Genomic DNA, 16,852 nt, shown 5'->3' on the forward strand with positions numbered 1-16,852 from the left:
GAATGTTGAAATCCTATATATATATATATATGTTTTACTAATTATATATATTTACTATTATATGTAACTAATTTATATACATTATTAAATATATATTTTTTTACTAATTGAGAGCTCGTGGCAACTTTGCATCGAGCAAGTCTATTGGTGCCATTTTTCCAACAGCATGTGCTTCGTATCTCTATGTCAGCATTTTTTAGCAATAAAGTAATTTTAAGTTAAGGTCTGTACTTTTTTTAGACATCATGCAAATTATCATACACTTAATGGTATAGTGTGAACATAACTTTTACATGCACTGGGAAACCAAAAAATGTGTGTGACTTACTTTCCTATGGTGGTTTGGAACTGAACCTGCAGTATCTCTGAGGTATGCCCGAGCAAATTTTGGGAGAATATAAACATTCAATCCATAACAGCAAGCAAAGTGTTTCAAGAAGGAAGTGAATCAAATACTGCTGGTAAGTCAAGTAAAATTAGGGTTGAGAACTGGTTACTGGAATTAACATAGTTCCCTAGTGAGCTTGGTAAGAGTAGTTTGAATGGGGTGGTGGAGGTAAGGGCCTGGTGAGGGTGGGCTCAAGAAAGATTTGCACACAAATGTTCATAACAGCTTAATTCATAACAGCCAAAACCTGGAAACAGCCCAAATGTTCACCCGCAGGTGAATGGATAAACAAATAAGTGGTATTCCTTTTATCATATAGAATAATATTGAGTAATAGAAGGGAATGGGCTACTGAAACATAACATGGTGAATCTCAAAAAACATGCTGAGTGAAGCTGGAGACAAGCGTATACACAGCATGATTCCATTTGCTGTGGTTTGAATGTGTCCGCTCCAAAACACAGGTGTTGAAACTTAATGGCCAATGTGATGGTAATAAGAGGTGGGGCCTTTAAGAGGTGATTAGGCAATGGAGGCTGCTCCCTCTTGAATTGGATTAAGGCCCTTATAAAAGGGGCTTCAGACAACTTTTGGCCCTCTTGCCCTTCTCCTTCTTTTTTGTCTTTGAGACGGGGTCCCACTCTGTCACCCAGGCTGGAGTGCTGTGGCACAAACATGGCTGAATGCAGTCTCGACCTACTGTGCTCAACACACCCTCTCCTGCCTCAGCCTCCCAGGTAGCTGGGGCCACAGGTGTGTGCGACCATGCCTGGCTAACTTTATTTTTGTAGAGAGTAGGGGTCTCACTTTGTTGCCCAGGCTGGTCTTGAACTCCTGGGCTCAAGTGATCCTCCTGCCTCAGCCTCCCCACAGTTCTGGGATTACAGGAGTGAGCCACTGTGCCCAGCTGCGCTTCTGCTGTGTGAGGACACAGGGTTCCTCCCCTCTGGAGGATGCAACAACAAGGTGCCATCGTGGAAGCGGAGAGCAGCCCTCACCAGACAACCAAACCTGCTGGTGCCTTGATCTCGGACTTCCTAGACTCCAAAACTGTAAGAAAAATGAATTTCTGTTCTTTATAAATATTATAAAGTATTGTTATAGTTGCACAAATGGACCAAGACACCATTTAGATGAAGTTCTAAGACAGGCAAAACATATTTACCATTGATAGAAATCAGATTAGTGTCTGCCTGAGGAGGAACGTGAGGACAAATGTTGACGGCAAGGCGGCATTAGGAAACTTTTTGGTGTGAAGGAAGTGTTCTAAATATTACTAGAGGTGATGGTTGCAAGGGTGTATACATTCGTCAAAACTCATACAATTAAAATGTGTGCAACTTATTGTATATAAATCATAGGTGAAACAACGGAAATAGAGAAAGCAGTAAACACAGACAATTCTTTTTGAGGGTTTTCAGTGTAAAGGGAAAACTAGAAATGTGGCAGTAGCAGGAAAGAGAAGTGGAACCAAGATAGGAGAAACTATAGCCTATTTGTATGCTAATTGGGGAGCAGTGGAGGGAAACGGTGATGATGCAGGGGAAAGGGGAGAAATGCTGACAAAACATCTGAGTAATTAAGGGAGTGGGGCATGAGGCACAGGGACAGAGGCTGGCCTCAGCCTCAGTACCCAAAGCTTTGTGATACTAAAGAGAGCAAGCTGTAAAAATAGGTAGTGAGAATGATACTTAAAATTAAGATCAAGCTGGCGTTGGAGTTCTGGGTTATGGCCAATTCTAGAGGGTGACCAGAGGGGTGAGTGGCTGAGGTCAGGTGGAGACAAGATCACTGAAGGAGGCCAATGAACCAAAAGGTCAGGGAATAAAGGATCATCCACATGATACTCATACTGACTCTGATTAGGCAGGAGCAGTGTGGGCAGTGAGTTAGGGGCTAACATTTTTAAGGAGGTGGGAGAGGTGACAGTTGCAAGGGTGTATACATTTGTCAAAACTCATCATAGTATGCAATTAAAATGTGCAATTTATTGTATGTAAATTAAAGGCAAAACAATGGAAAGAAAACAGGAATGAGGTGAGTGACCTGGGGTTGGGGTGATGATGCTGACAGGGTTAGGTGGTTGGTGTTAACAGTCTTGATGACAAGTGATTCACAATGTAAAAGCAGTAGAAGTAAGGAGAATGGTCTATGACTGGCAACCAAAAACAAGAAGTCTCCCACCTTACAGCCAAGTCTAGGGCGATGAGTGGTGCGCGAGAAGATAGCTCCCATTTAAGAAGGCTTCAGGGGAAGCAGTGATCTTGGCAATGATCTCAGGATTTTATTTAGAAAATGGGGATATATTGTCACTGCATGAAGATTAGAAATGGGGGATGCAGAATGAACTGTGAAACCTGGGCTTCTTGGTGATTGGCATTAATAAGAATAAAGGGCATCATGAAATTAGTCCTGATGGTCTCCAAACAATGTTTTCAAGCCTGGAATTGTCGGCACAGATGGAGGGTTGCGTCTTGCCAGAGTATGCAGAATTTTTGGGCTTCCACATTCCATCTAAGCTGATGGGGTGATCTGGTGGGTTCATTTCTTATATCAACACTTTGCAAAATGATTTCAGCTACTCAGTTTTGTTTAAGAATATATTTTAAAAACTTACAAAAGTTATGCAACATTATAGATAGTTTAATTAGAGGAAAAAGCCATTTATAATCCAATCACTGACACTTTTTTCTTTCAGCATTTTAGCATGTGTTGACTTTTTCTTTTAATCAGTGTAACCTTATCTTGCTTTATCTTTTTATCATGAACTTTTCCACGCTGCCTTGAGGAAATACTGATTTTTCTTGAATGCATAATATTCCATAAAATATGCTATAATTTACTTAATTGCCTCCTTTATTATCAGATTACCTTCACTTTAATTACAACTAAGTGGCAACATTTGTGTGTGCATTTAGCTACACTGTAGAACTGACAATGTGAACAGCTCCGTGTTAAACAGGATGGTGAGACAACAGATGAAAACTTCATTGGAAAGGTCAAATGAATTACTAAGATATTTAAAAAGTGTTTCCTTTATCGTTCTTGAAAAAGTTTAACTATATAGCAAGGAAACACTCAAAATCATGAAGAGACTTAAGACTGCTGAGCCTCCAAGTCAACAAAGCATGTGTGGATAGCTGTGCAGGCACTTTATATATCTTGCCATGGCCCCATGCATCACTGCAACAGTAGTGCCATGTTCTGGGGTGACATCCAAGCAGGTAAAGCATTAAGGAATCTCAAGACTTGTTAAAACTGCTAAGTCCTTCCCCCACTGTCTCTCCTAACGTCGATAGTTTTGGGTCCAGAGCTATCTTGAAGACCATTGCAATTACCTTCTTTAAGGCTCAGAAGTTATTCACTAGCTGGGTTATTTTGTAGCTCATGGGCAGGGGTCAACCATCTCTAGCTTTAAAATGTTCTGTTTAGGCTGGGAGCGGTGGCTCACGCCTGCAATCCCAGCACTTTGGGAGGCTGATGTGGGCGGATCCCTTGAGCTCCGAAGTTGGAGGCCAGCCTGGGCAACATGGTGAAACCCCATCTCTACAAAAAATACAAAAATTAGCCAGGTGTGGTGGCACATGCCTGTAGTCCCAGCTACTAGAGAGGCTAAGGTGGGAGTGTCACCTGAGCCCTGGGAGGTCAAAGATGCAGTGAGATAGCGCCCCTGCACTCCTGCCTGGGTGGCAGAGCGAGACCCTATTTCAAAACAAAACCAAAAACAAACAAAAGTTCTGTTTGCAGATTTCTTCTGGTCTAATTAAAACTTTTTAAATGGAGTTGATAATCAGCTACAAAGTTTCAGTTTTACTAATTCTCTTTATAGAAGGCACTAATTGTTACAATTCAAAACATCAGTTTCATGTAAATGCTGTATCTTTTTTAGCAATTTAGGTTTAAGCCTATGTTCATAAATGGAGTATATCCAGTTGCTTAGCTCCATATTAAAGAAAAGAAACATAGTTTTCAAAATCTATGTGTTCTGTTGTGTATTTATATCTTCTCTGCCATGACCATTAATGAGTTCTATGAAGAAATATTTTATCTATGGCATTAGACATCTCTGCTCCAAAAGGTAGCTTTTCTTTCTTGACTGGAACTAAAAACAAATTCCTTCCTTCATCTGAGTAGGTTTTCTATACAGATTATACACCTTTTTTTTTTTTTTCCTTTTTCTTTTTCTTTCTTTTTTTTTTTTTTGAGACAGAGTTTTGCTCTTGTTGCCTAGGCTGGAGGGTAGTGGTGCTATCTCAGCTCACTGCAACCTCTGCCTCCTGGGTTCAAGCAATTCTCCTGCCCCAGCCTTCTGAGTAGCTGGGATTACAGGCATGCACCACCACACCCGCCTAATTTTGTATTTTTAGTAGGGCCATGGTTTTACCATGTTGGTCAGGCTGGTCTCGAACTCCTGACCTCAGGGGATCCACCCGCCTCGGCCTCCCAAAGTGCTGGGACTACAGGCATGAGCTACCATGCCCGGCCTCAGATTATGAATCTTACTTAAATTTGTTTGACTCAGAATTGACTTCCCTATTATCATCACCTCACTCTCAGCTGTAACAGCAAATAAGTAACTTGCTACCATTACAAGCCTTATAGGGCCAGGAGTTGGAAAACTTTCTCTGTAAAGGGACAGCTGGTAAATATTTTCAGCTTTGTGGGCCACGCAGTCTCTGTCACAATTACTGAACTCTGCCATGATAGTACAAAAGCAGTTACAGAGAGTATAAAAATGAATTAAGTGTGACTGTGTTCAATAAAATTTTATTTACCAAAACAGGGGGCAGGTGGGTTTGGCCCCGGGGCTGCAGTTTGCCAACCCTGCATTCGACAGGGCTTGACCTCGGGTATCTCACCTAACAGGTCTTTCACCACAAGTTAGTTTCTCTCGAAGGAGTGAAATAGTATAAATAGTATAGCATCAAGTTTTTAAACTATTTATTTCTGCAAATGATTTAAAGTGCGGCTGAAACTCTGACAGTGTTGCAAACCTGACATGTTTTTGTTATTCTGCTACACAGAAAAATCTGAATACTTGGATATTTTGGGTATATGTTACAGCCCAGCAGTGTAAATGATAATTTTTGGCATGGTCATTAAAAGCAAAGTGGCATATCATATTGTTTTAATTTCCCTGTTGAAAGCATGAGAGCATGTCTGGTAAGACTCTTATGGACTGATCTCAAGTCAATATCACACGTTATATTTTACATCATCATCAAAAGTGAGAGGTAGAATGCTGAAGGACACAGGTGGACTACACTGATTAATCCACATTGACTTAAACAACAACAAAAAACAACTCTGTAGGACCAGACTTTCTCACTCCTCCCTAACGCAAACGGATTGTTTCAAAGTTAAACTACAGCTGCCTGATTAATCATGGAGTGTGCTCTGTAGCCATTATGGCTACTTATTGGACCATTCTGTATACCCTTGAGAGGTCTGTTTCTTGGGAACACTCCTTCCGAAGTGCTCTCTTCAGACCCCACTGTTCCGCTATAGATGACCGTCATATTGAGATTGGCCCCACGCATTACAAAACAGAATATCACAAAAGAAGATAGAGGAAAAATGCATTTTCTTAATGGAAATAAAATCCCTGGAACAGAGTACACTGATAGCTATAAACGCCCATCTGTCACAACAGAAAAGCACACTGTATCATTGTCAAAGGCTACAAAGTACTTATTTTTTACAGCAGTTTGAAGGTGGAAATTCTAATTGAAGAGCTAACATTTGGACACTTATGTTCTCATAAAATGCTTGGGCACACAAATAAGAATGTCCTGGCCTTGGAAAGCTAATTGAAATGAACAAAGATCCACTAACTGCAGCTGGGCTAGTTATAACCTGAAGAGAATAAAGTGTCACCAGGTGGAAATCTGATGGAAACCTAACAGGAGTTCTGAAGAGAAATAATTTTTAAGAAGTTTATACAATAGGAAATACTTGGTATTCAGTTTCAATGAAAGAAAACAAAAAATCTGATCTTTTTGGTTACTTTAAAAATTCATTAAATCTTTTTGGCCTCCTTATTTATCACCCTAACCTACTCAAATTTGTGTAGGAAGCCATTCAAGACAAAACTGCAAGTAGTTGAAACTGTGTTATCAGCACCATAAATTTCTAGTAATGGTCTGAGTTCAAATCCATAGTGAAAACAAGCTGACTGGTTTAGCCCACTGAAAGCAAATCATGCTTGTGAAGGAAGACTAAAGACTTACGGTCTTAAAACCATCATTTGAAGAGGTTTTTCCTCCTCATTGCTAGGCCAGTTTTCTAAGAGACCAAAGACAATTTCTTGTTGAAACAGATTTTGCCACTTTAAATATTAATGCCCATCAGAATCTTCTCACCCATTCATGTACTAGGGCAATAATTACTGTCTGATGAACATGACAATTCTTAAACTGATCTAATGTAGGTGCTATATATTCTTTGGAAAGGGAATCCTTGAATGGATAATGATGATTCTATCACCTAATATTGTTTTCTATGTGCCAGGTACTGATCTAAATTCTTGATTTATTAACTCATAAATTGGCATGTTCATGGAGGAAGACAGAAGTTAAGGAAAGTGACTAAGATCATACAGCAAGTAAGAGCTGGCGCTAGGATTTGAACCTAGGCACGGACTCCATAGCTAATGCTTCTCAATACTATGTTAAGCTGCCTGGTGTATGTCTTGTTTTGACAAAGAACCAAATGCTGAATTTAAAGGAGGCATGTGGAATGCCTCTCCTTAAAAGTCTTATTTTCTTAAAAATAATCCCTTTGTTAGGTAAGACTTGTTTTAAATGCTTTTGATTTTACAAAAGGCCTTAATATGTTGAAACTTATCTATTTATGAGTGATAAATGAGTGATGGGGCCTAACACTGTCACCCGGGCTTGGAATGCAGTGGTGTGATCATTGTGGCCTTCACCTCCTGGGCTCAAGGGATCCTCCTGCCTTAGCCTCCAGAGTAGCTGGGACTACAGGTGTATGCCACACCTGGTTAATTTTTTGTAGAATGGAGTCTCCCTGTGTTGCCCAGGCCGGCCTTGAACTCCTGACCTTAAACAATCCTCCTGCCTTGGCCTCCTGAAGTGCTGAGATTTTAGGCATGAATCACCATGCCTGGCCCTATTTTTACTTTTAGGTAATTAACTTTTTTAGAGAGTCTTTCTCTGTCACCCAGGCTGGAGTGCAGTGGCACGATCTTGACTTACTGTAGCTTCCAACTCCTGGACTCAAGCAATCTGCTCACCACAGCTTCCCAGGTAGTTAGGACTACAGGCATGCACCACTATGCCTGGCTAATTTAAAAATAATTTTTGTACAGACCTGGTCTCACTATGTTGCCTAGGCTGGTCTCAAACTCCTGGCCTTAAGTGATCTTCCTGCCTTGGCCTCCCAAATGCTGGGATTATAGGTATGAGCCCCCACACTTAGATGAAATATTTTATAATGTTGTTTGATACATTTTATTGAAACTTTTTATAATATAAATATTTTAAAAATATTTTATAAGTTGTTTGATATATTTTATTGAAGCTTTTTCATTCTACATTTCAAATTGAATCAGTAATTGTAAATGACAACTTTATAGAGTGCTACGTATAGTAACAGTTACATGTTTAACCTTTGCACATAAATCTAGTTTGAAAAAGATGATACATTAGTAAATAAGTACATATTTATCCCAATCTTTAAAAACTTTCATGAAACCTAGAATAAATGTATTGAAATTAGATTTCCTGGGCAGTACTAAAAATCTATAAGGCTAAGGAATAGTCACAAAGAGGGAAGAAACTACAAAATGAGAACCTTAATCAATTAGGCTGTCTGCATATATGATTTGTATAAGAAGGCTGAAGCTATTTTCCGTATTTTAGATTTTTTACACTAATCTTTATTACATCCTGATTTTCTAGCAAATAATACAATTAAAAACTCTTCCTCTGAGTCCGTAATAAAATATGTACTACCTGTGTTACTAGTTTAATAAAACATCCAAATAACCAATTTCTGTTTAAAATTTATAGTAAGAAACTTATTAAAAACAAAAGACTATCTTGCTTCCAAATACAGGCCAATGTAAATGATTTTCCATATAGATAAACTCAAGGTGGGAGTTATAGTTGGTTAAATCTGGTGGAGCAAACTTCTAAGAAAATGATTACGTGGCAGACCATGAGGATCAGCTGATTCTCTTCCTCAGCTGAACTATGTCAGATTCCCACAGTAAGAACTTCTCTCTTATTGAGGAGGCTCATTAGGGAAGGGTCCATCATCCATCCGTCTGCTCACATGAAACCAGCTTCCTCCTGCTGACTCACTCTACCCCACATTAAAAACAAGGTAGTGTGCTTTTATGGCGTTTTCACTGGAGACCGTAAGTTTGAGTTGAATTATTCAATATGAGGGTCACGGTGAGAGAACGTGGATCTTTCTTATTCTTGTGAACTGTGACCTTTCCTTTCAAGGCTTCACCTGTAAAAGAAAGGCAAAAATTGTTAAGAATTCAAGGAATACAGTGTAGCAGAAAAGCAAATAATGTGTAACTACCACTTCTTTTTGTTGTGCTTTACCACTTTTTAAATTTTATTTAAAGTTAACAATCATTTTTTGTTTTTTCTTTTTGAGACGGAGTCTCTGTCGCCCAGGCTGGAGTGCGGTGGCACGATCTTGGCTCAATGCAACCTCCCAGACTGGAGTGCGGTGGTGTGATCTCAACTCACCGCAACATCCACCTCCTGGGTTCAAGAGATTCTCCTGCCTCAGCCTCCCGAGTAGCTGGGACTACAGGTGCGCGCCACTATGCCCAGCTAATTTTTTATTTTTAGTAGAGATGGGATTTCACCATGTTGGCCAGGCTGGTCTCAAACTCCTGACCTCAGGTGATCCACCCGCCTCGGCCTCTCAAAGTGCTGGGATTACAGGAGTGAGCCACCGCGCCTAGCCAATATTCATTTTTTAGAGCAGCATTATTTTATTTTTATTATTTTTTTAAGACAGAGTCTCTCTCTGTTGCCCAGGATGGAGTATAGCGGTACAATCTCAGTTCACTGCAACCCCCGCCTCCCGTGTTCAATGATTTCTCCTGCCTCAGCCTCCCAAGTAGCTGGGATTACAGGAATGTGCCACCATGCCCTGCTAATTTTCTATATTTTACTAGAGACAGGGTTTTGCCATTTTGGCCAGGCTGGTCTCAAACTCCAGACCTCAGGTGATCCGCCCACCTACCTCAGCCTCCCAAAGTGCTGGGATTACAGGCGTGAGCCACCACGCCCAGCCCTGTTTCATTAATTTTTGAATGAAGCGAGAACTAACTACACACCACAGTGTCAAATCCTTGTGAAAGTGAGTAAAACTATTGTGGTCATGCAGGGTCAATGGAAGCATTTCACTGAACTTCTGAATATGAGGCCCTATGGTGGGTTCTGGGCATCTAGAAAAAAGATACGGTCCCTGCCCTCAAAGAGTTTGTGATCAGGGTGAAGAAAAAAGCTATGCTAACAATTACACAATAGGCATGTGTATAAAGTGTGCTAGAGGTAAACGCTGGGGATGGTTGAAAGGCAGTTAAAGGCAAGGTTTCACAAGGATTAATGGCCAGGGCTAAAGTCATGGTTCACCAGGCTTAAGGGATGTACATGTAATGGTATTTAAGGAAAACATATACACAGAACCTTCACGAATGGCATTCTGAGGAACTGGAAATTATAGCTGGGAAAATGTAGAGGCACATGACAAGGCCATTGGCCATTAATGCACTGGTGCTGTAAAAGGGAAACAACATAGCCATGTGAAACAATGAACACACAAAAATTACCTGTGCAAAGGCTGATTTCCTAAATTATGTATGTTCCAAATTTTTATGTACTTTTCTAATTATAAATCTCATTTATTTTTTCCTTTATTTTAAAGAGCTGTTTAAAAAATCACAAAACAAACCACTAAGTTGTAGTTGATCACCATTCTTTCCTTAAATAATATTAAGATAACACCAATTAGTATTAGGAATAGCTTTAGCATCTGCATGGACACAACGAGGCTCCATATAATGACCAAGAAAATCTATGTAAAACTACTGAAGTACTGAATCAATATCATATTTAAAAAATGCAAATTCCCCATATTCAAGGAAAATTATCTGAATGCTTTTCAAGATGGTAGTGAAATAACACAAGTAAAACATAACAAACCACCTAATATATTTATTTTCAGAATATAAAGATTCCATTACTGATACATTATTCTCTACATCTTTGCAAAAAAGGAGAGACTCATAGTTTAACACAAAATTAAGGAGTTCAATATTAGAAGAAATAATGTGGCCCATTCAACAAAATATAACAATTTTTGTGTAGGTATATATGTTAATGTATATATTTGGCTTTAGCCTTTATACCTGACCTATTCCTCTGTATTATTAAGAAAATGATATAAAACTATCTCATATGACATGTTCACCAATAGTGGACATAATAAAGATTACCAGTCATAGTTCTACAAACTTTATGGAGTTCAGGTTAATCATTAGATAATTTATGCTTCTATTTGTTCAACACCTACTTTGTGCTAGGCTCTATTCTAAGGTCTTTACATGATTTATCTCACTTAATGTTCACAAAATATTGCTATGAGGTAAGTGCATTTTCCTGACTCAGATGAAGTTCAGAAAAGATAAGTAATCTGCCCAAGGTCAATCTGCCAGCTAGTGAAAGAAGTAGGATTTTCAGCAAGGCAGTTTGATTCTAGAACCAAGCTCAACTATATTCTGGTGCTTCTCTATATCTAAAAAATCATGATTTATAGCTTTAAATATACTATAATATGACCTGTATTTTACTGCCCTGTGGGTGGTTTTTTTTTGGTAAAAATATTTAGCCACTTGTTTATAAACACAATTGATATGTAAGTTAATGTAACTATTATTCTATAATAACTCTAATGAAAAATGATACATGTTTTCTTAGGCATTTACCTAGGGAAGAAATAAAAGATCATTAATATATTGAACACATTTAAGATTTTTTTATTTTGGCTGTTTTATTGCTTTTTAAATTAACATTTAAAAATTAAATTAAAAGTTACTTATTGACACCGAAACTGAGAACGAACAGCCACATTATGATAAACTGACAATGTTTTTGTAAATACAAGACAGAATAGTAACTGCCAACTTGGTTATCGGGTTTAACTTACTGTTATTGAATTGCCAACACTGAATCAACAAACTTGATTTTTACAACACAGTGGCTTGCTAGTTTCCTTTTTACTTACAAGCAGCATGTCTTATGTAAATTAATTTAGTCGCTGGTATAAAGTAGTTCACATATGAAAAGACAGATAATGGACACTTGAGATTCAAAAATAACAAAATTACCTCCACAGACCCAACATAAAGGAAGTATTCTATTAGATGTCCTAGTTAGGACATTTAAGTGTGGAGGGAAAAAGGATAGATTGGGGGAGTGGGAGATTAAAGTGTTCATTTGCATACCACCTGGTTTTACACACAGAAAATCCTGAAGCTATATGCAAAGAAGGCAACTAGAACTATATACTGAAGTTTAAGCAAGGTCTTATCATTTAGGATCAAGATATAAAAATCCTATTTCTACATACTAGCAATGAAGAATTTATGTAACAGTACAAACAGCAGCTTCAAAAAAGCATAAAGGCGGTGGTGGCTCATGCCTGTAATCCCAGCACTCTGGGAGGCAAAGGTGGGCGGATCACTTGAGACAGGAGTTTGAGACCAGCCTGGCCAATATGGCAAAACTGTCTCTACTAAAAATACAAAAATTAGTCAGCTGTTGTGGCACACCCCTGTAGTCTCAGTTACCTGGGAGGCTGAGGCTATGAGAATAGCCTGAACCCAGGAGGTGGCAGTTGCAGTGAGCAGACATCACGCCACTGCACTCCAGTCTGGGAGACAGAGCAAGTCTCATTCATTCTCTCTCATTCTCTCTCATTCTCTCTCTCTCTCTCTCTCTCTCTCTCTCTCTCTCTCTCTTTCTCTTTCTCTCTTTCTCTTTCTCTCTCTCTCTCTCTCACACACACACACACACACACACGCATACAACACTTGAGATAAATGTAACAATATATGTCTGACTTACATAAACTACAAAACAATTCTAACGATGGTCCACATAAATGGAGAGACCCACTCTCTTGTGGGTGAAAGACTCAATGTTAAGATGTCAATTTTCAGTAATCTATAGATTTAACAAAATCCCAGTCAAAATCCTAACAGGCTTTTTAAGGCCAGAAATTAATGACCTGATTTTAACATTTATATGGCAATATAAAGGACCCAGAATAGCCAAAACAATTGTTTGTATAAATCTTGCCATCTTGTTCTTTTTCAATCTTATACAGTCTGTCTTAAAGGCATAAGGACAGACATACAGGTCCATGGGGGAAAATGAGAACTCAGAAGTAGATCTATATACATAGAGTCAATTAATTTTTGACAAGGGAGCCAAGGCAATTAAATCAAAAGGATAGTCTTTTTAAGAAATGACGATGGAACAAGTGAATATATATTTGGGAAAAGATGAACTATTATTAACTTTTAAATTTAACTCAATTAGATGACAAACCACCCAATTTGAAACCAAGCAAAATATCTGAGCAGAAATCTCACAGGAAGATATAAAAATGGCCAATACACATATGAAACAATGTTCAACATCACATCAGGCAAATGAAAACTACAAGCACAGCTATAACTACATACTCAATAAAACGGCTTAAAATACTGCATCTTTTTTATAAGTGCTAAAAATGATGTGGAACAACTGAATTCAGCAATGGAATGCTAGCCCTAGGAATGTTAGATAGTTATAGTCATTTTTTATTTATTTTATTTATTTTTTTTGAGATGGAGTCTGGATCTTGCCCAGCCTGGACTGCAGTGGCATGATCTGGGCTCACTGCAAGCTCCGCCTCCTGGGTTCACGCCATTCTCCTGCCTCAACCACCAGAGTAGCTGGGACTACAGGCGCCCGCCACCACGCCCAGCTAATTTTTTGTATTTTTTAGTACAGACGGGGTTTCACTGTGTTAGCCAGGATGGTCTCCATCTCCTGACCTGTGATCCACCCGCCTCAGCCTAACAAAGTGCTGGGATTACAGGCGTGAGCCACCGCGCCCGGCAGTATAGTCTTTTTAAAAAAATTTGCCAGTTTCTTAGAAAGTTAAATATACACTTACCCTAAGACCCAGTAATTCCACTTCGAGGTATTTACCCAAGAGAAATGAAAACATCTGTCTGCACCAAGACTTTTACATTAATATTCGTAGCAACTTTATTCTTGATGGCCCCTAACTGAGAGCAATCCAGAAGTCTAGCAGCAGGTGAATACCTAAGTAAACTGTGGCATGGCCAAAGGAATATTACTTGGCAATAAAAAGGAGCAACCTAATGATAGATGAATCTACAAAAAAAAATGCTAACAAAGCTAGAGTACATTCCATATAATTCCATTGATAAAAATTCTAAAAAGGAAATACATATAATGACAAAGCATATCAGTGACTGTCTTGGTCTGGAAATCAGGGTTGGGGACTGCCCATACAGGGAATTGAGAAACTTTTTGGAGTGATGAAAATAATCTATATTTCCACAGTGGTGTATGTAATTTTCAAAACTCATTGAGCTGTACAATCAAAATGTGTGAATTTTAATTACATGTAAATTATTTGTTTAAAAATGTGCCTAGGAATAAACATAGACAAATGAAATGTAGAGAAATCAGAAGATCAATTAGATTCAGTACATAGAAAGTGGCGCATTTTAAGTCACTGAGGAAGGATTCAATAAATTGTACAAAAGTAGTAATATAATCTTTTAAAGGATGAAACCAAAGCCAGAAACCAAAAGGAAAAGTTTGACAGACGTGACTATAAAAAAATGAGAAAAAAAAAAAATTCTATAAAGCAAGAGTTTAAAGAAAGAAAAGAAAAGCAGTGTTAATTTTCATTTCTTTGTGCAACAAGTATTTTTTAAATCTGAATTTTGAATTGATTCCTTAGGATGGATGATCAGAAGTATAATTTCTTCATAAAAGGTATGAAATATATTCCAGTGTTACATTCCTGCCATCTTCATCAATAAAAGAGTAAATGAAAACAACAACAAAACTATGATTGTTCTGATTTGTATTTCAAATCAGAGGAGATAAGTATGATTTCGTTTATTTAACTACCATCTAAAAAATCTGGTGCATTTACCTTACGGCTTTTCTCATTAATGTATATGAGGTATTGCTAGTAAATATTTCCTTTTAGTACATTTGCTCTGATGGTTGCGCTCTTTCATTTACATTGCCTTTTGAGTGTTAAAATATGTAAGTTGTCTTGTTTATGAAAGTCCTATTCAATCCTTAGTGTAAGTCAAAAGAGAAATGTTCCATGGTGCTTATAAATCTGGTTATCATCTTCATTTCAGGATCAAAGGATGTACCTATAAGAGTTCTATGTGTTCCTCAGTTTAGAAACAAAAAGCCCCAGTCAAAATGAATTAGTAACGGATATTTCTGTTAATTTTTCACAAAAGAAAAAATCGTAAGCATCAATGTAAAGAGTTGAAAAATTAACATAATGTCATATGTATATAAGCTGATGCTGATAACTATGATTTTCATTTCTTAAAATGAAATACAGGTAAATCTTTTCCATAATCATAATTTCAAAGATGAGGGTGCACACACACACTCATTTAAGTTAATTAAATAGCATGAAGGGTCACAGTAATAAATGTATAATTCACACTGCTGATCTCCCTTCTACTGTTCAGACCTAACGAAAGTGCCAAGGCAATGGCTATAATACCAGAATGGATCAGAGTAATTAATCAGTGTCAAATAGATATAAAATGACTGATGTTGTTAAGTGTGTGCACTGTGTTGAGAGCTGGAAGGAACACTCTGGAGCTGAGCTGCATGGACTCGTTTTTTATCATCAGCAGACGGCTGTTAGTATAACACAAAGCAGTGCCATAGTTCTAGACAAAAACGACTTCATTTTAATTGTTATACTGTATTTTTTAGAATTAATTTCTTCTGGAGCAATGAAGCTTCATTTCCCCAGAAAAAGGAAAGAAAAACACAATAAATCATTATTAATTGCTGTTAAAGCTTAGAGTTGAAAAATGAAAGAAAAAACTCCCAGATTCTCTATCATATAAAAGCTTACTATGTACTGTATGGATAAATAAAGAGAAATAGCCTGATTTTATATTTTCAAAGCCAAATCACATTAAAAAGATTTGAATTTTAAAGTACTGCCATATTTACTTACAATAAAAGTTTGTACAATAAAACAGAACATGAATTGTAAAGGGAAAACCCACCCTGAATTTAAACTTTAAGTGTCCTCATCTAGGCAAAATAACTCTATAGTTCCATTTACAATATTTTACTTATCTTGTCATATTACCTTCTGGACACTAAAATAAGCTTTACATATAGTAATTTTTCCAAATGAGACTCACAGCTTCATCTATTTTCATCTAAAAATCTTATAGTACATTGAGTCAAAAGCTACTTTTAGTTTAAATGTAACTATAGAGAACTCTTTTAAGCCATACTAAGGTAAGTTTGAATACTAACCTGCTCAAGTGCAATAGTATGAAATTTCTGATAACACCGGAGTTGGCAAAATTGGCCAACAAAATATGGACACTAGATGACCTTGGCATAGTGTTACCCAAGGTGATGGAGAAAATTAGATTTCAATGACAATATATACTATTGTACTTATTTATTCAGCAGAATATGTCAAATATTACATCACATCAAGAAGAAACAAGGGAGGCACACTAAGATGTTGAACTTCTATTAGAACCCCAGCATGCTAAGATGTTATAACACGTGTGTGTATGAATTTATCTGGGAAATCAAGAAAGAGAACAATCAGCTCTGAAGACATTTACATTTTACAGAAATTAGCTATGCCATGAAGGGTGAGTCGGAATTTATCAAGTGAAAGAGGTCAAAACAACCTTCTAGGTAGAAAAATACCTTCGACAAAAGCAAGAAGAAAAAAGTTAGCTTAAAAATGAGCAATCTGTATAACTGAGGTATATGAGCTTACCTGGGGTTGTGAAAGGATGGGGTTGGAAATGATGAAAAACCAGAATCAGATTGCAAAGGGCCATGGTAAGGAGTTTGTATTTTATCCTGAAGAGATTGACTGTCCAGTGGGAAGTTTAAAACTAACTTTACGGCATTATTTACATAAATTGTGTTCGAATGTTGCCACTTTCTTAGTTTCATAAACCACCCCAAAGTCTCAAATATTATCTCTTCCAGAAGTTTTACAGTTTTAAGCTTTTAGATTTGTATCTATGATCCACTTAGTTTTTATACATGTTAGTTTTTGGATATGGTGTGAAGAATCATTATTTTCTCAAATATTTACTTGTTCTAGCACCATTTCAAAAGATCACCCTTTCTC

The 16,852-nt window shown here is 37.6% G+C and overlaps 1 protein-coding gene across 4 annotated transcripts in view; it reads right to left on the reverse strand.

The window, feature by feature from the left end:
* Nucleotides 1–7,840: 7,840 nt before the first annotated feature.
* The window catches only part of LOC105487011 (protein arginine methyltransferase 3), a 129,043-nt gene continuing 120,031 nt past the window's right edge, over nucleotides 7,841–16,852 (reverse strand). For 3 of the 4 annotated variants that reach the window (XM_011750275.2, XM_011750274.2, XM_011750276.2), the window contains one exon: nucleotides 7,841–8,869. In XM_011750275.2, coding sequence (XP_011748577.2) covers nucleotides 8,760–8,869 — 110 coding nt within the window. In that variant the 3' untranslated portion in view covers nucleotides 7,841–8,759. The remainder of the gene's footprint in view (nucleotides 8,870–16,852) is intronic. The other variant, XM_071074964.1, reaches the window with a different exon arrangement.

The sequence above is a fragment of the Macaca nemestrina genome, chromosome 12 (assembly GCF_043159975.1).
Source record: "Macaca nemestrina isolate mMacNem1 chromosome 12, mMacNem.hap1, whole genome shotgun sequence".
NCBI lineage: Eukaryota > Metazoa > Chordata > Mammalia > Primates > Cercopithecidae > Macaca > Macaca nemestrina.